This window comes from Astyanax mexicanus, chromosome 14 (assembly GCF_023375975.1).
Source record: "Astyanax mexicanus isolate ESR-SI-001 chromosome 14, AstMex3_surface, whole genome shotgun sequence".
NCBI classification, from domain to species: domain Eukaryota; kingdom Metazoa; phylum Chordata; class Actinopteri; order Characiformes; family Acestrorhamphidae; genus Astyanax; species Astyanax mexicanus.
Genome location: NC_064421.1, coordinates 13,246,819 through 13,273,372, shown reverse-complemented (window position 1 = coordinate 13,273,372; position 26,554 = coordinate 13,246,819). Strand labels below are relative to the sequence as shown.

The 26,554-nt window shown below is 37.9% G+C and overlaps 2 protein-coding genes across 5 annotated transcripts; both read right to left on the bottom strand.

The window, feature by feature from the left end:
- Window positions 1–1,286: 1,286 nt before the first annotated feature.
- Window positions 1,287–4,017, bottom strand: LOC103025336 (rho-related GTP-binding protein RhoB). The gene has a single exon (XM_015607907.3). It carries the CDS (start codon window positions 3,756–3,758, stop codon window positions 3,168–3,170), a length of 591 nt encoding a protein of 196 aa, XP_015463393.1. The 5' UTR covers window positions 3,759–4,017; the 3' UTR covers window positions 1,287–3,167.
- A 3,278-nt stretch (window positions 4,018–7,295) lies between these two features.
- On the bottom strand, window positions 7,296–26,164 carry zmp:0000001267 (b(0,+)-type amino acid transporter 1). Of its 4 annotated transcripts, none has more exons than XM_022673137.2 (6): window positions 25,443–26,164; window positions 11,629–11,762; window positions 11,037–11,166; window positions 9,751–9,875; window positions 8,366–8,453; window positions 7,296–7,753 (listed from the first exon to the last, which is right to left on the bottom strand). In XM_022673137.2, exons 1-6 carry the CDS (start codon window positions 26,139–26,141, stop codon window positions 7,523–7,525), a joined length of 1,407 nt encoding a protein of 468 aa, XP_022528858.2. In that variant the 5' UTR covers window positions 26,142–26,164; the 3' UTR covers window positions 7,296–7,522. The 4 variants fall into 4 exon arrangements, with proteins under 4 accessions (XP_022528858.2, XP_022528857.2, XP_022528856.1 ...); XM_022673136.2 differs by lacking the exon at window positions 25,443–26,164 and adding an exon at window positions 20,305–21,053; XM_022673135.2 differs by lacking the exon at window positions 25,443–26,164 and adding an exon at window positions 16,063–17,578.
- Window positions 26,165–26,554: the final 390 nt, after the last annotated feature.

Genomic DNA, 26,554 nt, shown 5'->3' with positions numbered 1-26,554 from the left:
CCACTCACTAAAATAACAATGGAAATGTATCACCTTCAGCTGTGAAAATTCTAATAAGGGTCAGTTTCCTGGACAGGGATTAAGCCTAGTCGTAGACTATATTTTACTTACAAAGAGAATTCTCCATTCAAAATGCTGTTTAGGTCAGGACTAGTCTTAGTCCCTGTCTGGAGATCGACCTCTATATGCATTATGCAGAAGGATTATCCTCACCATAGACCTAACAAATGTGTGCTGTCTAAAGAACTTCATCAGGATGTTTTTGCTAAAATTACTGGTCTCACATCAGAAACACTATATTTTGCCTTGACCACAATAATAAACTATGATTTGGGGTTTGAGATTATAAAAAAAACTTTGAAACAAACAAACAAAATTGATTGAAAATAAATAAATATGCCACCACAAACATTACTCTATTGTTTTAAGTCAAATAGCCATTATTCTGCAATATAAATAACAGTTTTTAGAGTTTACATAGCTCTTTTACTCAGATATTATTTTTATTTAATACTAGTGTCTGTTATATATTATTTAAAGAGCAAAGATCCATGATTCTTTGTCCTTTAAAATGGTATTGGTATTATTATATTGGTCTTTCAAGAATTGGGGTACATTTTATACCTCCCATATATATCTCCCAATCTTTCCAAAATATGTAAAAAAAATAAATAAACAAATAAATAAATAAAAAAGCTTTACATTGACCTCTACTTAAAGTTAAGGATTTTTCTTCACCTGTAAAGTTGCTATTTGGAGATATGAAGTGTTTGCTGGACAGTCTATATATATTTATACTCCTATATTTATTCTTCAATGGGTTCTTTGGTAGAGATAATGATTTTGTGGACACTCAAAGTAACAATTAAATTAGTATTAGTATATTAGTATATTTTACCTGGTTTACCTAAATTATTCTTAAAATACATATAAATAAAACATATTGTGTATTGTTCCTTACAAACCATATTTAAATTATTATGTATATCGTCAAAAGCCAAGTAATCTTTTTCATAATATATACAACACAACAAAATAAATTTACTTTAAAGAGTAGAAAAGATACTAGTGGAGATGAACAAAGCCTGCTGTTGTGCTGGAGGCAGTAGGACCATGAGGCAGCGGAGCTGAGTGTGAGCAGACCCCACCCGTACTGCCCTTTTCAATCCCTTTCATTATCTACTAGTGTAATACACATGAAACCACAGCTAAACCAGTACCAGAACCAGTGCAATATTGCTTAAAGGCACATATTTGACACTTGTACATAAACACAAGACACATACTTGTATTGCAATTGAATATTTATTTTATTTTTTCTGTTCATTGCTGGGTTACTGTAAACATGACAGCCAACGCCTCAGAGCTGACCCAGGTCAGTCTGAAGTTAATGCAGTGGTACCACAGGCTTAAAGACATATAAAAGTCCTAAAAACAACAAAACAGAAAATGTACAGAGCTTCAGAGCTGAACTTCATAGGCCGCCTCTGTAACAGAGGGTGTGCGTAGTGTGTCACGCTAACCCAGAGCTGAGCCAAAGCAGAAAAGGGCCCACACCCCAACCCAGCCAATCCCAGCCGAGCCCTATACACCCCAAATCAACAAAAGCAGCTCCCATAATCCCATCAGTGCAATCGTGACAAACTTCATTGTTGGTGCTCGAGCAGAGGGGCTGCGTACGAGTTTACCGAGCGCTAGGGTGGGGTAGCAGACTGCACGGGCACCCAGTGCAACAAGAATGGAAACAACAAACGGAGATTCAGACAATGCTGGGCTATTTAAGCATGCAGATTCACCAGCATGGGCCCACACTTTAACATTTCATGGTGTGGGCATGTATGTACGTATGTATGTGTGTTGTAAATGTGTGTGCATACAATGAATCGAGGTGACTTTTGCAACAGCACAATACACAGTCCCGGAACACACTGACTGACCACTTGCACCCATCCCCCACCCCTCCATCCCCCTTCTTAGTGCTGCATCAAGTCTCTCACTGTGCAACAAAAGCACAGCTGCCCTGCTCGCACTGCAGTCTCACCACAGCTGGCAGCTGACTAGAAAGCTAGCATTTTGTACAAGTCTCCTCCTGTTCTTTTTTTTTGAGGGTCATCCCAGTGTACATCCCAAAGACCACCTCAATGCAGTGGCAAGGCATATTCTTTTTCTTCTCATTTCTCTCATTTAAAAAAATCCCCAAAAAACAAAATACAGAGCCCTATGCATGTGTCATATAAACAAGGCAAGGCTGTATACAGTGTTAAGCCTATAAGTTACATTGTTCTGTACTTTGTTCTGTGTGGCAGCAGCAGCAGCAGATATTGTGCCCAAGCTACCCAACCACCCAGACCCACCCATGCATGCATTATCCAGAGCATGCTGTTGTTGTTGTTGGTGGTGGTGGTAGTAGTACTTGCAGTGTGAATAGTATAGTGCCTGTGTCTTTTTCGGCTGCCACACAGCACCAAAACAACAAAGCAAAAGAGAGAAAAAAAGAGAGCAAGATAGAGAGACACACAAACACAGAGAGAGATACAAAGTTGAGGGTTCACAAGCCCCCTACCATCCCCTCTCTCTCTCTCTCTCTCTCTCACTGTTCTGTGTCCATTCTTTTCCTTCTTTCTCTACTTTTTAGTGTTGGTGCAGGGAGGGCATCAAGGGACACTTCAAACCCCTCCCCCCTCATCTCTCCAAACACCCCCCCCACCCAACTTGTCCATGAGTAAAGAACTAGACTCCAGGCTGGGTCAACAAGTCAACTGGGTCCTTTTAGAAAGTTCTGTCCATGGGTTTGTCCATGTTGGCTCCACAAGGCATGGAGTCAGTCAGTGTCACTGATGGGACCAGGAGGAGTTTAAACATGGGAGTCAACATAGGCCCCACCTGGTTTGTACCTTGCACACACACACAAATATAGGGCCTAGATGGAACCCCTAGATGGGAAGCCCAACTAGTCGTTAGAACACAAGTACAAACCCACTCAGAGCCCATGCCCATTTAGAACCGACCTGGAACCCAACTGGAACTCAATTGGAACCCACCTAGACCATGTTCCACCTAAGTGAGCCCCACATTAGCATGTTTCGTTTCTTGTCTGGGGAACCATGTCCTCTTCTCGTAGGAGTTCGTACAGGAGCTCACATGATTTCACAGAAGTTTACATGAGTTCACAAGAGCTTGCAGCAGTTCGCGCAGCCACCAGCCGGCCTGGACCTCTTCTGGAGCGCAGCACGCGTGGCAGTCTCAAACACCTCCCGTACGCCGTCCTTGGTCTTAGCCGAGCACTCCAGGTAGTCGTAGGCACCGATGCGCACGGCCATGGCGCGGCCGTCCTCAGCGCGCACCGGCTCCTGCTTCATGCGCGCCAGCTCGCCGCGCACGCTCTCGTCGTTGCGCAGATCCTTCTTGTTGGCCACCAAGATGATGGGCACGTTGGGACAGAAGTGCTTGACCTCAGGCACCCACTTCTCCGGGATGTTCTCCAGAGAGTCCGGGCTGTCCACGGAGAAGCACATGAGGATCACGTCCGTGTCCGGATAGGAAAGGGGGCGCAGGCGGTCGTAGTCCTCCTGGCCGGCCGTGTCCCACAGCGCCAGCTCCACCTGCTTGCTGTCCACCTCGATGTCAGCCACGTAGTTCTCGAAGACGGTGGGCACGTAGACCTCAGGGAACTCATCCTTGCTGAAGACGATGAGCAGACACGTCTTACCGCACGCCCCGTCCCCCACCACCACCAGCTTCTTACGGATAGCAGCCATGTGCTCGGTGTGTCCTCGCTGCTTTTACGCACGGATTAAAACTCTGAAAATCCTTATTAAAACAGGATCAAATGAAATACACAGTTAGAAAAGTGTCCAGGCTGAGGCTGTGTTGCTTCTTCAGTATCTCCAGCTGAGACTGTGTAGCTTATTCAGGATCTCCAGCTTATAAAGTAGCTCCTCTCACTTCAGACACAGCAGCTCACCACCTCAGCCTCTCACTGTTCAGTTCTCAGGATTTCAGAGCACAGAGTTCCTTATAAAGCGCCTCGCCGCTTTCTTAATATAGCCCTCCAATGGCAGGCCGAGGGATTACCTCATGGTTTTTCTCTCCGGCTCTGATTGGCACCCTCGTGATCAGGGGTGTGACTGTTCTCGCTCACCACGAGGACCTGGGAAACGTTTTTTTTTTTTTTAAATAAATGAAAATACTTTGATTTTTCCCTAATTTTAATTTATATTGACACAAATCGCAGTATAACAAATGGGAAAAAACAAGTATAATCAAAAGTAAAAAAATACTCCTAATAAAGTAAACTATTATTGGTATTTAACAATAAGTCTATGCTGTGCTGATTTAGATGGCCACTTCAAATTAATTTAAAATTAAATTCTGATTATAAAGAAAATATTTATATATGAGTATATTTGTTAGGGTTCCTACATATAAGATATACTTTGAAGGAATTTAGTAACATCACAAATAAACAAAAAAAAACTGCATTTTTCAATTTACCTTTCTGAATATAATTTTTACCCAGAATTATAATACACTAATTTAAATAAATATGTAGCTCCAGATTTACTTACTAAAATAAATCTGTGAAATATTGTGTATAAATGATATACACAAGTACAAATAACATAATAGTTAAACTGGGATTGGAAGTTTACTTCTATCACATTTTATTTTTATACATATTATAATGCCCTTTTAGATCAGTGTAAATAAACATAAATACTTTATTATACATAACATATTCGTTAAACATAATAAGCAGCCAGCTACACAATATTACACATAATATAGCCACCTTTTATTATCATAGACTGTTTTCCACGCGTTTTCCGACAGACCCCGCCCTCCTGCGTTACGATTGGCTACAGGGGTCACATAAATGCGGATGTGGACGGATATGGAAGGCGCCAGCTGTGTTCGTGGGAATGCTGGGATGTGTAGTGTATGTATTAAGATTAAATGTTTTTTGTAGTCTAGTCGTTTTAAACCACAAAGTATCTATATTTAATAAAATAATAAGACTAAAATGTTTTATATGTAAAATAGAGATGTTTCATCCCATACTTTTTCCTGTTATCACACTATGTTTACCAGACTAGCTGTTATATACTAGAACACTACAAATATTACTGGCTTCTGTAAAATGTATTTTAATTTGATTATTTTAGACTAATTTTACACTGTTCTTGTCATAGTAGGGTTACTTTAGCGTAGCCATAAGGGCATTGCCCATTTCCCTTCCGAATGAATCAAAGCCATACAAAAGATATTGTCCTTTATTTTGGAATCTGGAACAACATGTATTTTCTCTGATATTATCCTGTATTTTTCTGCTTTTACAGTCAACCCTGTTGAAAAACCCACTGTAAACTGGTTTCAAATGGTTAGAGGATGGTCAAAAAGCTGTTCATCCAGGTGAAAACATTCCCTATACTGGTAAGTTAAATTTGCAGAGTATACATATAACCTGTGTCTGTAAAACCTATGCTAATGACCTTATTTTACACTTTAGTTTTGTTTTGTTATTAACTCATTAAGGTTACACTAAATTAGTTACAAAGACATTGCCCAGTTGTCTTCTTAAAAAGCTAAAAAACAAACACCACAACAGGTCAGCTTTTCCTCTACTATAAAAGTATTAGCTGTAAGACCACACCATTATTTTTGTTATCCTAAATCACAGATATTTACCCTGAATTGTATTGTATTGCCATGCTTTTATAGGCAAGTTTATGATCTAACCAAAATATATATTGCCTTCAAAGACACCATTGACTAGATCTTAATGTTTTAAAGAGATAAAGAGGGTTTTAATGAGATAATAACAAGCCATATCATGATATATTATTTTATCATATACGTCTTGCCCAAGAATACGGAATAAAAAAGTTAAACCTATATGTTGGAGTGTAATGTTTGTAATGATTTACCTCTGCCTTTTAAATAAATGCCTGTAAGCACACTAATAAGAGTTTTGACCATATGTTCACCCACTGCTAATCCCATATTTACTTACATTAAAATCATTAAGAGCATGAGCATTAAGTGTCTGCCTCCATCCACACTTCTAATTCCAAATGGCCCCTTAGAATGTCATGTAAATCAAATAATCAATAAATGAATCTATTATTCATTGTGTGTTGCATATTTAATGAGACTCAGATAAGAATCAGACCACTACTTAGTCTCAAGAGCAGATGACATGATTTTAAGTACAGCACTGTCTTTAAATGACACTGCAAAATGCTGCTCATAATCATTATTATCTCTGATAGTCATAAACTCTTAGATAACATTACATAACAAAAAAAATTGAGGGCCAAATGTGTGATAATGCAATAATGCAATCTTCCTCTTCTCCCAACACACCAGAATAAAAATGACAAGTTTATTAACAAGTCATTTCAGAGATGCAGGCACGTGTACAGCATGGGTGCCTCCACAACCAGGGCTGAGAAACATTGCTCAATACTAGTTACTGTAGATTTAAATGTATATGAAGGACACACAATAGAACAATGTAGAAGGTCAAAGATATGGAACAGACACCTTTTATATTTGTAAATCTGTGTTTCTTGCTTCTGAGCAACAAGTTATTTTTTATGATTAAATTTTTCAAATTATATCCAATTGTTTTCCATTTTTGGAAGGCCAATTAGCCAGTCTCATCACTAGTGCTGCCCCATTACCAGTGAGTCCCAAACACCAGGACATGGAAATTGAAGCAACCCAGCTCCGATACGTCAGCTACATCAGACACCTGTGCTAGCCAGCACCCCGCTGGACAATGATATGGGGACAGAGCACCATCTCCCCACCCAGAAAAAGCAGGGCCAGTTGTGCTCTTTGTCTCGGACTCCGGCTGCTGATGGCAAGCACCAGTTTTTTAGTATTTAGATGTTTAATATGTTTACATCCCAGCCATTCTTGATTTTAAGTGCTGGATAATGAGCACCATTGTTATTTTTAATATGTTTAAGTGAAAATGTGATTATTTAAAATGTGATTATTTAAGGAGACACACAAATGCAGACATCAAAAAACAGTTCAAATTTTATCAATAGAAAACAGAAAACATTGTGTAATCTGACATGTGTAGTTTCACTAGTGCCACAATGTTTCTACTGCTACAGTCGGTCAACAGTGCTACTCAACTAAATGACCCCAAAATGTTTCTAGATCAAGGTTCATTGCTATGAACTCAACTTCAATATATCTCCACCTTCTTGCAAAAACACTATATTTCCTAAATGGCAACTAAATGGTAGTTAAAGGACAAAACCTTCTTGAAATAAAAGTCAATGGAAAAAGATTTTATTCCAAGTTATTCCAAATTTTGGAGCATTTCAATTGGATTGCATTCATTATACAATTTTAATACAACATAAAGAACTACGTTCAGATTCATATTATGTAAACAAAATTAAAAACAGCAAAAATGGAGCTTTTTTTAACTGCTACAGTGTTCAGTGTTACTACAAAGTTGGGACAAGAAATGTCTCCCAAACCAGAAGGTCCTGGAACCTCACAGGTTTTTATCAGCTGGCGCCACCTCCAGGAAGAGCTGGAGGAAGACTGTGAGTTTGTTCAGGAATCCGGGACACAGTTTGTAGTGAATGAATGGAACATAAATCAGAACTCCGCTGAGGATGAAGAGGGTCACGTACAGGTACTCGATCTGAGGGTTGTCGATGATGGGAGCAAGAACGAGGAACACTGCTGCCAGCAGGACCAGGAAGGGGATAATAATGGGGACCTGAGATAGTTGTAAAAAGAGGCAGTTGGCTATTGCTTCTCTATTATCTGTTATTTGTTATAATATGTAATGTAATTATAGAGCGAAACAACTTTTATTACATCTTTGAGACCATATCTTTAAATCCATTTATATCTTCTCACTTTTTTGAGTATACAAGTGTAAAATACAAGTGTAAATTCACCCAAGATGTATTTATATATTATGCTGGATAATTATGTTGGAAAACTGGCAAACTTGTAAGACCTGATCTGATAACTTAAAGATATTGTGTTTTTTAATGTAAAAACTTACATTAAAAATAAAATAAAATCTGTACTTATATCTTGTAATGCAAGATGTTATTAAATAAAATCTGTACTTTTGTGTTTAATTTGAGAACTTATAAAATAAAATCTGTACTTGTATTTTCACTATTATAATTTGTAAACTAACATTTGTGTAGTTACATAGTGTACATAAAATCACAGTTTAAAATGCATGGAAATGCACCTGACTGCTAAGTGCAAAAAAGTGTGGTTAAAAATCTTTAAAAAACAGTCCAGATACTATTCACATGAAGTGACCCGGTCTAAACAGGCTTTTTGCTATATTTAAAATGATATCTCTTACCGTGTATGAACGAGGAAGATCACGTTTCTTGATTTTTAGGTAAAGAAGTCCTGATAATGTGACGCCATAGAAGAACCAGGCTGTGAAACTGGCGGAAAGATAAAGTGGGTTTAGAACAGCAAGTTCCAACTATTTTAAAGGACATACAGGATTATAACATCATACTAAACTGAGAATTTAACCCTGTTGTTTATTATTGAATCAGTAGTCAGTAGTAATATGTAGGATTAAACATTCAACATGATTTGTACCACAGAAAAGTCTATTAAAAATACATTATACATCCAAAATGCTGTTCTAATGAACGCATTCAGCTCCTTTAGGTTGCAGCTGTTGCTAAAACACAAACATGCCAATAGAATAGAACTCTATATGTAGCAGATAAACATGAACATGTTGTCACCATACAAAATATTAGGCAAGGGTTTAAGGGCTATAAAAACATCTAACATTGAGCTGTGAAGCAACTGTGTTCTTTGAAATGATGGAGCACCATCCAATACTTTTGGAATAAGTTGGGAAGTTGGGAAAGAGATGGGGATGTGATCATTCAACATCCTGACCATACTAATGTTTTTGTGACTGAATGCAATCAAATCTTCACAGCAGTGCTCCACAATCTATTGGAATATCTTTCCTGGACAGTAGAGAGAGTTACTCCAACAAAAGCAGAATAAACCATTTTAATACCCTTGATTTAAGAAGAAACAATGAATAAAGAGGTTTCCCAAGACTTTTGTCCATATAATGTGTAATGCATTTACACTGCTGGTCTGTCAATAAAATTTAAAGTTCAGCCTAATGATTGGCTGGTTTTTATTGCACCATTGATCCTTTATAATAACAACCCCTATCATCGATTTTGGCATGCATTCTCCCATACTTTCAGTCTCCTCTTTCATTTACACAACAGCCATTAAGTTTTATGAAGCTAAATTACTCCATAAAGTGATTTACGTGATGCGGGATGATTTCATTGGTTGGAGAAAAGATCACATCATTAAAACAGCTGCATTGTTGGTGATGAAGTTCAACTTGAGCCCTGTTCTGTCTAAAAAAGGACTGAAACGATAAACCTACAACAATGCTATAACATTTCCTGTTCAAACAACTGACTCTGTGAATAGAGGAATGTTAAATGCCCACACAACTTAAGAAATTAAATATCCCATCGATATGGCACTCACTAGAAGACCTTCATCCAACAAGATAACACCTCACAACTTCGCAACCTGTCCCTTTCCATTAATATTTCATGATCAATTTACATGTTTCTCCCATGACTTTTGGCACATCAGTGTAGCCCCTAAGCAAATCTAAATGTATAAAGAATGTATTGACCCTGCATTTTAGGAGGAAGCACATGCTGTGTGTTTTGTGTTTACCTGAAGAAGTTCACTATTCCCTCGAAGTCTCCAGGGATGAGCACAATGAGGGAGATAACAGTGGTGAAGATGAGAGCTGGAGATGGAGTGAGGCGTCGAACATGAGCCATGGCCAAGATATCAGGCTGAAAATGCAGAAAAGAAAAAAATTGCTGAACAAGAGTTGTGTTGGACACATGGATGAAATGTGGCCCCTGCCTTAAGGGTTCTGCTCAAGGTCTCAACAGTAGCATCATGTTGGACTGCACTATCAAATTCACAACCCTGTTATTAACATCCTTAACCCTTGTGGTCAGACCCAGTCAAAATGACAAAATCATTCCAAAAGTAGATTTTTTTTCTTTATAAACAAAATATCTATTTATTTAGCTTAATTTATATACATGTAATACTATTTTATTGTCACTACTGGAGGAAATTGTTCAGGATAATATTTATACAATATAAACATACATATATTCATTTTATGAACACATTAATCTTTTCATTTAAATGTTCATTACACTGATTAATCCCAGATAAGGTTAAGGTTTCATGTGCCACATATACAGCTCTGGAAACAAATAAGAGACCACTTCAGTTTCTGAATCAGTTTCTCTGATTTTGCTATTTATAGGTATATGTTTAAGTAAAATGAACATTGCTGTTTTATTCCAAAAACTACAGAAAACATTTATCTCAAATTCCAAAAAAATATTGTCATTTATAGCATTTATTTGCAGAAAATGAAAAAAATGGCTGAAATAACAAAAAAGATGCAGAGCTTTCAGACCTCAAATAATGCAAAGAAAAAACAAGTTCATATCCATAAAGTATATTATTTGGTGGAATAACCCTGGTTTTTAAGCACAGTTTTCATGCATGTTGACATGTTCTCCTCCACCAGTCTTACACACTGCTTTTGGATAACTTTATGCTGCTTTACTCCTGATGTAAAAACTCAGTTGAACGCAGTTCAGTTTGGTTTGATGGCTTGTGATCATCCATCTTCCTCTTGTATTCCAGAGGATTTCAATTTGGGAAAATCAAATAAACTCATCATTTTTAAGTGGTCACTTATTTTTCAGAGCTATATATATATATATATATATATATATATATATATATATATATATATATATATATATATATATATATATATATATATATTCCATCTATGTTAATTGTACGGTATTTAGCTATCTATTCGTTATGTATTCATATTTGCCTGGCACCTAAAATAACTGAATAACCAAATACAACAATTGTTGAACTATTTGTTTTATTTAAATAGTTTTGTATCCTACCATATGTCCCTCTCTGGCAGCTACGAAGCAGACTCGTCCTCCACTGAAGAACGATCCATTCAGAGACCCAAAGGATGACAGAGCTGCTGCAACGGACATCACCCAGCCCCAGCCTCCCAGCACCTTATTCCTGTTATAAAAAAAACACCAGAAACAGGTTAGACACCATCAAAGCAGCTAATGTTTGTTTATTATTTTTACTACTGAATATGGGCTTTTTACTTTTGTTACGAACAATTGAAAATAGCACCTGCTATTAAACCTAACAATTGGCAGGTAAGTTAAATTAGGTGTGTTTGTAAAAAAAAATACAAAGGAATCTGGACTTCCTGGACCAGAGGTGCTCACCAACAATATAAAGGAAAGTGATAGGTGTGCAAAATATATTGTTTTAGACTTTTTATCGCAATGTGCCCATGCATAGTTGTATTCATGTTGCATGATTGTAAAAAAATGTAAAGATTGTAAAAATCATAATATAAAATGTACTTTTAAATTGCATTATTGTGCAGAACTTAAATAAACTATAGTATTACAGTGTTGTCTCAGATGAGTATTAGATATTAATCCTTTTAGAAGCATGGACACTTACCCCCATGTAACAGCCACAGCACTGGAAACTGCCAGCTCTCTGGGAGTCATGACAGCTAGATAACTTACATTGACCAGCAGGTAGAGGACAGTTACCATTGGGATGGCAATCATCAAAGCCCTGGGTAGGTTTACCTTTCAGGAAGAGATGGAATTAAAAGATAAGTGCAAATATTTCCTGAACTACAGGTTAGATTATAAAAATCACTCAAATAAGATATTTTTCAAGATATATCCCCACCACCACCCATGAACCCCGGGAGAAATTTTGTAGAAATTTCCATCATTTGGTGCTACTAAGCAGATGATAAAACAAAATCATATTCAAATCACGAGTGCAAAACAATGGTACCCATATCTCACCTCTGGCTTTTTCACCTCCTCTGTCACAAAGTTTAAGTTGTACCACCCTGCATAAGACCACAGGCCCTGATACAGCGCCATTCCAATTGTACTGACCCCCAAATTTGTGCCCTCAAAGGCAATATCTGTACTGCTTAGGCTTTCCATTGAACCTTGAGCCATTTTCACGATCCCTCCAATCACAATCACTATAAGAGCCACAACTTTAGCCACCAGGAACACGACCTGAACGGCCATGGTAAAGCGGACGTTCATGATGTTGGCTATAGCCACCACCAAAATGCAAGCCACAGCGATACACTTCACTACCAGCGTAGGTGGGGTGCATCCCGGGTAGAAAGGAGCCACAGCATACTCAGCAAAGCTCAGGGCGATGGCCGATATTCCTGATGGCCTCACCACGATCATGAAGGTGTACGCCACAAGGAACGCTGGGAAGGGTCCGTAGATTCTCAGAATGTAGATGAAGTCACCACCAGATTCTTTGTAGATGGTGCCCAGCTCAGCATAGGATAAGGCAGCACCCAAGGCTATCAGGCCGCACACAGACCAGATGATCAAGCTCGCTCCCGGGCTCCCGATGTTAGCCTGCACAAACTGTGGGGACATAAAAATCCCCGACCCTATCATAGTGCCAGCGACCAGAGAAACCGCGCCGATCAGGCCCACCTCCCTCTTCAGGTTTAACTTTTCATACTCTTGCTTTTTCATGGTGCCGAGCTACAAGCTAAAAATGTACAAGCTAAAACACTTTACAAGCCCCCCAGCAACAGAAATGATACAAACTGAGCACGCTGGGACGCTAAGTACAGAGCTTTTCTGTTTATTAGTAACTTTTACAGCCTGTCGGTGTTCATTATCGCAGTTGGTCTTTATTACTTGTCATGCCTCTTTATCTCTGCTCAAAAGATAAACCTGCAAACTGTATGAATGCATGAGGCATCAGTTGTGGCATTATAATACATGGCTTTTTATTGTGGAAAATAACTGAACAGTAGGGTGCCAACAAAACACCTCAGTGCTGTACATGTACAGCACACTGCAGAATCATGCGATGATAAGTTCCAAAGGTGAAAAAAATGATTTTACACCTACGAGAACATAGCTGTTAAAGGACACTGACATGCAAAAAGTTATGGAATAGCAGTATATAAACTGCTATTCCTGCTAAAACATTTATTGTTGGGGTATGTGGAACCCCAACAATGTGGGACACCCATATTTAATAATTTATGAGGTGTTTCTTTCATAATTTAATGGTGATGCCACAACACAGGGAAGGTAACTATTAGCACATGCCTCCTTCAACACAAAAAGTTAGCCAACACTTTTTTTTTTAACTGCAGCTTGATTTAGGGCATGTTGGTGTCTCTTATCTATCATAACAATGGGAAAAGTACACCTTTTGCGGCTTCAAACATGAAAAAGACATATAGAATAGAATAGAATAGTTTATTGTCGCTGAAAAAACAATGTTAAAACAGTGAAATGCAGTTTTAGCGCCCTCTCTCTAAGGCAGCGTTTACAATAACAAACTTAATAAAAAATCATAAAAATATGATTTACATATTTATATATATATATATATATATATATATATATATATATATATATATATATATATATATATATATATATACATATATATATTATTACCATATCAATAAAATAATTCAGGACAATATATTAATACTGAGGAAAATAATAAATAATATTGTTTAAAGTGGCGAGTGCAAAGGGGTGGGGGAAGGGGGAGTTCCCTGAGAATGTCCATCAAAATGGACAATTGTCTTTAGCTCCTCTGGATATTCTTCAGAATGGGGAAGGTTTAATAGCTTTCACAGCCTGAGGAAAAAAGCTATGTTTCAATCGGTCCTTTTTTTTAATTGTCTGAATCTCTTTTTGGAAGGAAGGGGTGAAAAACTAATTTTCTTAATCATAGGTGTGTTTTGGGCGTAACTTGAAATAAATAAACGTAAAATAAATCAGCATGTCACTTGCCATTCCCTTTAAGCCCTAGCCAAACACGCCAAAAATAAACACACCTTATTTCAAGACCACCACATCTATCATCGTAGATCCATTTACAAGCTCGGTTGCTAATTAAACAATACAGGTGCAAGGAAACATGAAAATAGACTGTTGTCTGTGTCTAAGATAGCAATGAGCATTGTGATGTGCCTTGTGCAGGGTACACTCAGACATTTCTATTACTGCTTTATTCAAAGTCTGTAATGGAACACAAACCACAGGTCCATCATTCCTGCTGCTGTCAGACTGTATAAACAGCTTGGCTCCTAGTACTACCAGCACTGATCCCAGTGGACCATACACACACCTACATTATACACCTACAACCAACACACACCTACAAAATACAGAATCTAATATTTAAATATACCTGCATTTGCAATTCAGATTTTTCTTGTAAATTTTAATGTAAACATTAAATATACCTATGCTGCTGTAACAATGTAAACTCCTCAATATGGGACTAATAAAGGATTAGCGTTCTTCATGGAACCAAACATGTTTCTTCCATTGCATCAGTCAACGAACTCTTCGGAACACCTACATTTGTAAATGAGTAATGCATTTGTGGAAAATAAATCAGCACATTTTCTCTCTTTGTTTTTGCCAGGACCATTCATTTTGTTCTCCACTTAAATGGTTACAGACCCGTTTGTGGATCCAGTGTGTCCTGGCTGGAAAAAGAAACCCACCACCCACCACCACCAAGTTTCATTTAAATACCTTGCTCTAAAAAACACGCTGAAAGCAAAGCCCACGTGGAAAGCATAGTAACTGGGGTAAGAGAAAGGCACCTCACTATGGCAACAGTCTCCACCACATCAATAATCTCACATATAATGACCTAGAGCATTCAGGAGGACGCAATTATGTAAGCAATGTTTCTGACACTGTAGAATTAACATAGAAAATCTTCATTTAAAAAAAGTACTAGAGCCTATTAAGTACACAAGTAAGCCTGTAATTAAAGGATTATAATATGATAATATGAAAAATTATAAATGGATGGTGATTCAGAGAAGATGTTTCACAGTTTTGGAATACTGTAGGTACAATTATCATATGTAAAATACATGGTGAAATATATATTTCAGTGTAGTTCTGTTCATTTGTCATTGCAACTAAATACTAATGATAGCATACATACGTGTTTTTCAAATTTTTAAAGCAATGTACCAGCAATGATCAAACCAAAACTTTCAGGTACCACCTACTGGGGGGGGGGCTACTATGTGGGCCTTATCCACTTTGCAATCTGCAAATTATTGATTATTGTTTCTTGTAAATGCAGTATACATACTGACACAAGTTGCAACTGAAGGAAATAACAGGAGTATGAAACAATGTACTGAGTAGAGTAAGTAGAGTCTACATGGCACCCCTAGAATCCTTTTATTACTAATATAAAAGCTATTGTGAATCATGGAGTTCCACAGGGTTCAATTATGGGGCCTATAAAACTGTAAAGAAATTAAGTGTAATATTTAATACAGGCTCTACCAGGTTAAACACTAAACACAAACAAACCTGATGTTGCGAACAATTAGAGTTTAAAACCTTTTAAATTTGAATCATCAATATTTTACATCCATATTTTTGTGCATGCATTAAATTTGTGAAACACTGACCCTAAATCATACAGTTACTTACAGGGGCAGTTTCTCAGACAGGAATTAAGCCTAGGTTTGGACAGCATTTTGAATGGAGATTTACCATTGACAGGGCAATATAGTTTACAACAAGGCTTAATCCCTTTTCAGAAAACTGACCCATAGTCTCAATAATATAGATTAGAGTGCTATAAGGAAGTTTGCTTCAAATGAAAGGTGATATTTGTACATTATAGTGTTTTGTTCAAATGGAATTTGATTCATCTATTCATCTGGGCCCAGTTTCCCATGAGCATCTAAACATTAGGAAACCTCTTAATATGGAGAGAGTGCTGAACCATTTAGGAAACCCAAAGTTTAGAATTTTTATACACAGTTACTTATAAATACATATAGAGTATATTCTATATTACAAGTTTTAAATTGATTACCTCAGGCCGTTTGAGCTCTTCTGTTACATAGTTCAGGTTGTTCCAGCCATCGTAGGACCACAGACACTGATAGAACGCCATTCCTATGGCACTAAGGTTGAGATTGGTTCCTTCGAAAGAATTCTGGAAGTTGGCAGTGTTACCTTGAGCGAGTAACACGACACCGCCAATCACAATAACCACGAGTGCAATGAATTTCACCACCATGAAGAACACTGTGAGAGCCACGGAGGAACGTACATTTAGGCAGTTCACTATGGTCAAAAACAGGATCCCAATAGCAGCGACCCACTTCACCACCACCACTGGAGGTTGGCACTCCAAGTAGAAGGGTGCCACAGCGTTCTGGGCAAAGCTGAGAGCCACTCCAGTCAAGCTGGTTGGCCTTACAACAACTATAGATGTGAAAGCCATGACAAAGGCCATCAGGTTGCCTGAGGTCCGCAGTATGTAGATATACTCCCCTCCAGACTCTCGGATGACTGTACCCAGCTCAGCATAGCTGAGAGAAGCTAGCATAGCCAACAGGCCACAGCAGGCCCAGATCACCAAGCCAGCACCAGGACTCCCAATGTTCAGCAGGACGGTCTGAGGAGACATGAAAATCCCAGATCCGATCATGACCCCAGCAATCAGGGATATTCCTCCAACCAGTCCTACTTCGGATTTCAGGTGTAGTTTTGTAGGTTTGCCGTCCATGTCTTCTCCCATTGTAGAAAACTCTTAGTCTCCGAGTTCCAAAAAATCTAGCCTTTTTTCTACAGACTCTACTGGATTTCAGTGTCAAAAAGATGCTACTGGGGACACTGAGCTCCTCCTGCAATGGACAGTCAGTAATTACAGACTTGCAGGCTTAAAGGCTTGTAGGCCGAACTTCCACTCAATACTCCACTTCAGTTTTCTGCTGAGGACAAGAGAAGCTCAGTTTCTAGCTCTCCAGCTGTTCATTTAACTTTCTCCACACATTATTTTAAAACATGAAGTTAATATGTTGTAAAAGGGCAGAGGTTCAAATACACTCACACTTTGAAAAGCTTTTTATGACAAGCTCTCGTTATTTAATAACTACTTTTTATGAACGCTCAGTTTACAGCACAATATTTATTTCTTTTCTGAAAAAAAAAAAAAACTAATCTAAACTCTCTTAAAGGCATTCATTTGCTTTGATATAAATGTCTCACAAAGTACTTATAAGTAACAGCATGATTTTAATCTGCACTAACAGACAAATGTCTCATGACAACTAATATTGATTTACAACAAGCTACAAAGTATTCCTGCACAGACCGTGACAAAAATACAAAGATACCACGTTTTCAACAGCAGCAGCAAGTTCAATTGGACCCACAGAAGACGGGACATCCAGAGCACAAAAAGCCACACAGCAACCGGTTTATTCCTCCATAAAAGTTTAGCATCAGTTAAAAAATGTCTGGCATTCCGTAAGAAAAATGGTCTGCTCCTGGTTTCCTCAGCACGTTTAGTCCCAGCCCGAAACCCTTTGTTGCTTCTTATTTAAGGTTAATCTTGTGCGTTCAGCCGTTCTCTAATCTGTGGGTGGCCATAAAAGGGGTGGTACAAAAGCCTTCAGGATTTGCTGCAGCACTGCACACACTTGTGCTTATGGTTAAACTTCACACTTAACTTCAACTCAATCTAACTCAATCAACACTACTAATTACAGTGTTGGTAATAAAATGATAAAGAAATGGAATATTGACAGATACACAAAAAGAAAAAGGATTCATGCAATTTTTTGTGTGGCCAAACACAAATAGAGTCCACCTTTCCCTTTTAACATCTATGGATCAACATGATATATAAAATAATCTATATATTTTTCTTCATAGTTAGTAATTAATGAGTTTGAGAACATGGAAGCGACAAAGCACAATTCCTTAACATGTTTTATAAATTCAACAGTACAAAAGGCTTCAAGTATTCCCAACTTTAATTTATTTCTCACAAATACAATAATAAATAAGTAAGTAAGCAAAAAAGTAAGAAGGCAGGGTTTAAGCAGTAAAGGTAGAGAAATCCAGATGTTTTACACCAGTGGTTCTTAAAATCATGTCATTTATCATTGGTCCTACAGTAAAACCCTGTGGAATACCACAATATATGATAACCTACATCAAAAAGCCAAACTGTCACCAACAGTCCATTACAGCCTCTGGTTTACAATTAATAGCTTAATACCTAAGGGCAAATTATGATTGTTTTTTTTTTTTACATTTTAGAATGAATTTGAATTTGAATTTTTAAAACTTAATCTGGTCTGGGTTTTGAACTTGATCTCGGTCTTGGGTTTTTCCCAGTTTCAGTCTTGACTTGGACTCGGCTACAAAAAAGTCTTGGTCTTGACTACAACACTAGTAAAAATAAGCTCTGTTGTGCTCTATGGCTTCCCAATCTTCCCTTGGTGTTCGCAAAGCGCTCCAGATACAATAAGCTTTTCACCGTGTGTTACAACACCATTTTAAACTGAAACACTGATAATGAGGTTAAAGTGCTGGAAGTATATGACATTATACAACCAAATGTTTGTGGACACTAATAATAAATCAAATAAATGTGACTACTTTAAGTTGCACCTTTTGCTGAGACAGATATGCAAATGCACACAGAGATAAGCATTAATCTATTGGCACCATGCCTAAGGCCTTGCATGGGCTAGACAGGTTTAAAGCAGCGGGTCTGGAAGGCCGCAATGGGATGCTAGGGGGAGGGAGGGAAAAATATTACAGGTTGAATCTCTTCTATATATAATGTTCTATATATTATGTCTATTTATCATTATTGGATTTGGTCATTTTTATTTGTGCCTAATAAAAAATATAAAAAACACAGAGTTTTTATCTCAAGTAGGGTGGGGGATTAGGGCCACAGTGGCACCTACTATCCACAAATGGGGGCACCAACTGAAAATGTTTGAGAATTGCTGACCTAAAGCTCCTTAACTAACAAATGAGAAGGTGTCCCTCCCAATACTTTTGTCCACATGGTGATCAAGAAAGCATAAGAACCTGTACACATTTAATCTCATTATAGGCATCATAAATAATCATGAAGGGATCCTGAATATTGGTTCAGCAGGCTACACACTATTTTCTTGTCCAGTTTTCTTGTTTCTTGGTTTCTGTGCAGAAGCAAAAACTAAAAAAAGCTACTGAGTCTAGATTTAGCATTTAGCTGAGGTACACATCAGCAGTTGCTGCCAGTGAAGAACAAAGAATTGTCAATGCCACTAATACTGGTCTGCATGAGGCTGAAAAATAAGACTAAATGAACCAGAGACATACAGTGAGACACTGTCAGAATCACATCAAAGGTTTTGTATATTGTTAAGGAATAAGGCCAGCTTAATTCAGCAATAGCAGGCAATCCATCACAGAGAACAACTGACCAAGATGTAAGCATAGGTGTGTCAGAAATTATACACACCAGTAGGAATGACCTCAGTGGGTTTGCCACAAAATTCAAACCACTGCTCAGCCTTAAGAACGACCTCAAAGACTCCTCCAGGTGGGAGTTTGCTGAAAACATGGAAAAACAGGCTCTTAGAATAGACTGAACGGGGGATAGTCTGGAGGACAGTGTCACTAATGATGGCACTGTTCACTGTAACACATGGATATTATGCAGTACACAATAAATGGGCAGTAGTATAGATACATTTACTGTAGATGTTTTTGCTCTGTATGCCACCATAATAATAGTACTCTCATTAAACAGTTTGGGGACCAAACTTAAACAGTTGACTACTCAGCTGTTTCTTAGGTTGCTGTATTTGTTTATGCACATTAACAACAAAAATGCCATTGGCGGTAAAGTAGACAAGTATAAAGCAGAAAACCAAAAAAGAAATGTTAGAAACAGTACATATTCACTCATGATAAAAAAGCTTAGCCAATAGGGGTGGGACACTATATCCATATCATAATATAAAGTATAATTTCAATATATAGCAAATGTACATATGGATATTTTTTTTATTGAAACATAGGCACTCTAAACTCCCTGAGACTCGCCCCCTCAAATTTTACTTACGAAAAAAGTACTGCTTCATTACTCCACATGGTGGCACTAATAAATAAAAAAATAATTAGGGTAAACCTGCAATGAAGAATATTGGTTGTCAGGTTCTATTGTCAGAAACTGACACCAAAAAACTCATTACAGACAACAGTTCCAACATAGTTTATAATTTAAAAATGCATTAATTATATTATATTATATTACCTCAGGACGTTTAAGCTCTTCAGTAACAGAGTTCAGGTTGTTCCAGCCATCATACGCATATAGGCAGTGATAGAAAGCCATCCCAATGGCACTGATACTGGGAGTGTTTCCTTCAAAAGTATTCTGGAAGTTGGCAGTGTTGCCTTGAATAAGAACCAGCATCCCACCAATCACAATCACCACCAGTGCGAACAATTTAGTGGCCATTAGGTACACTGTGACTGCCATGGCATAGCGGACATTCAGGCTGTTTACAGTCACTAAAAACAGAATTCCAATAGCAGCAACAGCCTTTACCACCACCGCCGGAGGTGGACAGTCTTGATAGAAGGCTGCCACAGCGTTCTGGGCAAAAACGAGTGCCTGTCCTGTAATGCCAGCTGGCCTTGTAACCACAATAGTCGTGAACGCAAAAACAAAGGCCAAAAGGTTGCCTGAAGTCCGCAGTATGTAGATGTACTCCCCTCCAGACTCTCGGATGACTGTTCCCAGCTCAGCATAGCAGAGAGACGCCAGCATGGACAGCACACCACAAAAAGCCCAGATCAGTAAGCCAGCTCCTGGACTACCAACATACACCAACACAGTCTGAGGTGATATGAAAATTCCTGATCCAATCATGACCCCAGCGATGAGGGACACTCCGCCAACCAGCCCGACCTCAGATTTCAGATGTAGCTTCTGAGGTGTGCTGTCCATGTCTGTTCCCATTTCAGAAAACGCTTCTTCTTTTGAGTAAATATCTTCTATGACTGAATTCACATGCAGGATAGGATGCTACAGTAGGCTGTGTCACTCCTTCACTTATGTCAGTTAATAATTACAGGTTTGTAGGCTGTGCGTAAGCCCTGTTGTTCACCGTTGTGGGCCTGTGAAGGCTTACTGTTCAGCTTTTGAAAAGCTGAATTTCTGTGTCTAGCAACTCATTTAACTTCTTCTGCTCCACTTCATCTGTGTGGTTGAGACTTTTAGTTAAAGTGTTATGAAATTATAGAGGTTTACAACAGTAGACCACATCAATATTCCTTGTAAAATGGGATAAAACATGGTGTTTATAGAACAAAAAAACACAACATGTTAGTGGTAACACATTTAGTGCTTTTTTGGCACACAATTATTTCATTATACACGTATCAGGATACTCCATGACATGTCTTTTTAAACATGCACTATATTACCAACACTATATTCATGCATCCTTCTATCTAAATAATTAAACTCAGGTTCCAATCAGTTCCATGGTCACAGGAGTACAAAACCAAGCACCTAGACATGCTGCAGACTGCTTCTACAAACATTAGTGAAAGAATGCATCACTCTTAGGAGCTCTCAGCCATTAATGAAATTTCCTCACTAACAAATATTCCACAGCCAACTGTCAATGATATTATAACACAGTGGAAGCAAATGGAAATGAAAGCAGTGTAAAATAACGAGTGGGGTCAGCAGATGATGAGCAGCATAATGCAATCTCTACAGACATCCAAACTTTATGTGGCCTTTAGACTAGCTTAAAAAGTGTAGAGCATAGAGTGATTCATGGAGCAGCTCCATCCAAGCCTTCCATTACCAAACATAATGCAGGCAATCACATACTTTTGGCAACATAGTGTCATTTAACATGAATGACATTAGGAGTGTGCCATATCGTATCGTACGTGATAATATCGCAGAAAATATTGAATATCGTGAACGATATTATACCCTGGAATATCGTGCCATATCACTCACTCCTAATTACCTAATTATCAAATCAGGGTACTACTTTTTTGCCGTTTTTAGCAAAAGAAAAATTCACACTGCTCTAATTACCCATTAAATATCTACTAGAGAGAGACTCTATGTGCCCAGTATCATTTATTTTACTTTAATCCTGGGTATTAATAATACTAGATTCTGTTACAAATCTGACAAAATAGTTTTTTTAAATATCTCAGTTAGCCATATCATATTGCATGCATTAATAACATTTTAAATAATTCTAATTTAGTGTTTTGTCATATTGCCAAAAGTATCGTTATCGTGAAAATACCATGAAATATTGTGTTATTATTTTAGAGCCATATCGCCCACCTCTAATGGACATAAATTAATAGTGTGATATTTCTAAACTAATATTTAGAAATATCACAACAATAAATGTTTAGATCTACATTCACTATATGGACAAAGGTAACAGGAGATCTACACAGTACATAATACAGGAGATTATATAACATACTATTCTACAGCAAATCCATAGGCACTATGGTTCCTAAATCACTTTTTAATAATACCACTCACAGCTAAGGGTGAAAGAAATTTCCCCAGCTGGCTGATATCAGCGGTGCATCCTATTCCAATGCAATGCTGGAGTGTTGGCGTGAGCTCTTTACAATCACCAATTCTTTCACTAACGGTTGTATCAGCAGACTGCATCGCTAGGTGCCCACTGTTATACAGATAAAGCAATAAGAATTAAATGATTAAAAGGACTTTCCTAATACTTTGCTCCACATCTGTTCATTGGGTGTAATTGTACAGTAAACTGCTGTAGATCAACATGAAGAAAATCTACTACATGCTGGTATCTTGTAATAACCTGCCAGTCCAGCAGATGTCCTCATAAAACTGCTTTATGTAATCAGATGCATGGACACTCTATGAGCTTTTGACACGTGTGATCTAATTTGTCAGTAGCGTATTCAAAACAAGGAAATATGGTCAATCCATACTGGCACCAATTCACACCCATTTCATGAGTCAGTAACTTGGGATGTCTGCAATGGTGATTAGATCTTCATACCAGTAAGCTAAAATTAACTAGATAAAAAAGATATAGATGAGAAAAAGATTAAAATGTGTTTGAGTTAAATCTGCACATTTCACATTTCTGCACAGTTCATATAATAAATGACAGGTTTAAAGAGAGTTTCTGTGTTACTCAGGCCACTTTTCAGTTCATGATTTTTCAAGACTTGCAATGACAATGTCACAGCCCACTGAGTGGGATGATGTATTGTTGGATCCCTCGCTGGGAACAAAAACGCAAATGATAATTCTGAAAACCTATTACATATACGGTATGTTGATTTGACAGGTATTGTTTGTTCATAATGTGTAATACAATAATGCTAATTACTTGTAGCACCTTATGGGATGGGAAATGTTATGCCATGTTATTGAATGTTATGTTAATAAATGTTCTGTAATTGAACATAATTCATAAACTTTTAAAACCTTGTTTTCTTTTATTGGCTATAGAGAGCTGTCAGTCATTAATAGGTATGTATGTGTTCAGTTTTTGATTGATGTGTGCATGTCCTGTTTTCATAGAGAGTCCTTAAAAAATTAATACATTCTCTCACAGTGGCACAGTTTAGTTTTAGGTTGAACAGTAACTTGATGGTTTTCTCTCCACTGTCTGCAAGGGTAGACTTGACTTCAAAAGACTAAAAAACAACTGTCCTTAATATATGTAAGCAACATTTTTAACTTTGGGAAATTTTGGAAAGAAACTGTGATGCTCATTAAACACACCTAAAGCAAGTAACAGGTAATAGAAAAATCACTTCTTAAACCAGATAAAAATGAAAGAAGTTCAATCAGTCTTTGCATTGTGTGTCTGTGTGCCACACTAAGCGTAGAGAACAGAGAAGCAAAAAGAAGAAGAGAACTGAACTTGAGAACCACAATTAATAGTTGCAATTCAGGATAGTCTGGATGGTGGATATGCAGTGCCAATCAATTTCCCAAAAAATAAGCTGTCCTGCAGGCTCAGGGTGCATCAGTGTCAGCGCAAACTATCCGTCAACATTTCAATTAAATATTCCAGGAGACCAAGAAGGAGCTTACTGCTGACACAGAGACATAGAAAAGCTAGACTACAGTTTGCCAAAATGTACATTAGTAAGACAAAATCCTTCTGGGAAAATGTCTTGTAGACAGATAAGATCAAGAAAGAACTTTTTGGTAAAGCACATCCTTCTCTGTTTACTGAAAAATGCAATGAGGCCTACAAAGGAAATAACACACTACCCTCAGTCAAATATGATGGAGTTTCAAAAATGTTTGCTGCCTTTGGCACTAGGTGCCTTGACTTTGCACAAGGCATCATAAAATCTTAAGATTACCAAGGAATTTTGGGTCACCCAGAAAGCTGAGTTTGTGTCCTAGGTCATGGTTCCTCCAGCAGGACAATGACCCCAAACATACTTCAAAAAGCAGCAAGAGATGTATGGAAACAAAGCACTGAAGAGATCTAAAGTGTGCAACAATGAGTCCAGATCTAAATTCCTTTGAACATCTGTGGAGAGATCTAAAATGGCTGTTGAGAGAAGATACCCTTCAAATATGAGAGACCTGGAGCAGTTTGCAAAAATTCCAGTTGAAAGGTGGAAGAAGATTGTTGATGGTCATAGAAAGCAACTGATTTCAGTTAATATTTGCAACCAAATATTAAGTTGAGGGTGCCAATAATTTAGTTTTGCATTAAATTCTATTATTTTTGGCTTTTGTTTATTTTTTTTCTCTGTTTTTTTGTGTTGTTCCAATATGCATAAAGGAAATAAGTACGTATATAACAAAATATGTGTAATTGCTGTCATTTTCTGGGAGAAATGCTTCAATATATTAAAAAATTTCAGGGGTTCCAACACTTTCGGCCATGATTGTATACTTTGTGCTACCCCACAAAAGCTTAAATCTTTATATTTGTCATATTTCGCCTTTTTGAAATAATGTGACAATTATTGTTTCAGACTTTCATGATGAATGGACAAATAGAAGTGCTTTACAGTAAGGGTACATTAGTTAACAGTACTTATGACAGAATTCTCAACTATTTATTATTTGACAGTTAAGACATTATTAATCATCACATCATTTTTAACTAATGTTTTAATTAATGATTTTTTATTAAAAATTAAGCTTTCCAATAAAGTAATGTTTAATAATGTCTTAACTAATTTCAATTAATAATTAGTTGAGATATTTTGTAACCATTTAGCAATGTTTATTACTGTCATAAGTACTGTTGTTTGAAACCCATATTGTAAAGTGTTATAAAAGAAGGTTTATTTCCTTCTCTTGTGAACTAAGCATTTTGGAGAAACAATATACTTTAAAAAATGTATGTGTGTCGACTTAGCAATTATTACCTCCGGGCGTTTGAGCTCTTCAGTCACAAAGTTCAGGTTGCTCCAGCCACTGTAAGACCATAGACACTGATAGAACGCCATTCCCATGATGCTAATGCTGAGATTCGTCCCTTCAAAAGTGTTCTGGAGGCTGGCAGTGTAGCCTTGAGAAAGGACCCACACACCACCAATCACAATCACCACCAGTGTGAGAACTTTAGATATGGATAAGCACATTGTGACACCCATGGCACAGCGCACACTGAGGCAGTTCACTATTGCCACTAGCAGTATTCCACCTGCAGCGACCGTCTTCACCACCACCACTGGAGGAGGACAGTCCTGATAGAATGGTGCCACAGTGTTCTTAGCGAAGATGAGAGCCTGTGCAGCTGATCCACCTGGCCTCAGAACCAGAACATACGTGAAGGCAAACATGAAGGCCATCAGGTTGCCTGAAGCCCGCAGTATGTACATGTACGTTCCTCCTGACTCTCGGATGACCGTTCCCAGCTCTGCATAGCTGAGAGACGCAAGCACAGTCAGAAGACCGCAGCAGGCCCAGATCACCAGGCCGGCACCTGGACTGCCGATTTTCAGTAAAACAGTCTGTGGGGATATGAAAATCCCTGATCCGATCATGATCCCAACAACGAGGGACACTCCTCCCATCAGTCCCACATGCGACTTCAGCTGCAGCTTCTTAGGTGTGCTGTCCATGGCTGCATCTATGGCACTGGATGCTTATCTCCAGTTGAGGTGCTTTTTAATGATGCAGATTAAATTCAGGATAGGATGCTAACAGTTAATAATTACAGGCTTGTCGGCTATGTAATCCTCATTTTAGTATTCTGCTCAGGACATGAGAAACTGGGATCTTTCGTGTCTAGCAACTCATTTAACTTTCTCAACTATGTTCTTCTGGTGGTTTAAAGTTAAAGTTCAATCATTGTGGAGGTTTAGAACAACAACAGTCATGTTGCTACAGATCAAAGTCAAGTCAAAGTCAAAGTCAAAGTGTTTTTTATTGTCATTTCAGCTATATACAGAGTACACAGAGAAACAACGTTCCTCCAGGGACCATGGTGCACATAAACACAGTGTAGACAGAACAATAGTGCAACAGTACAAAA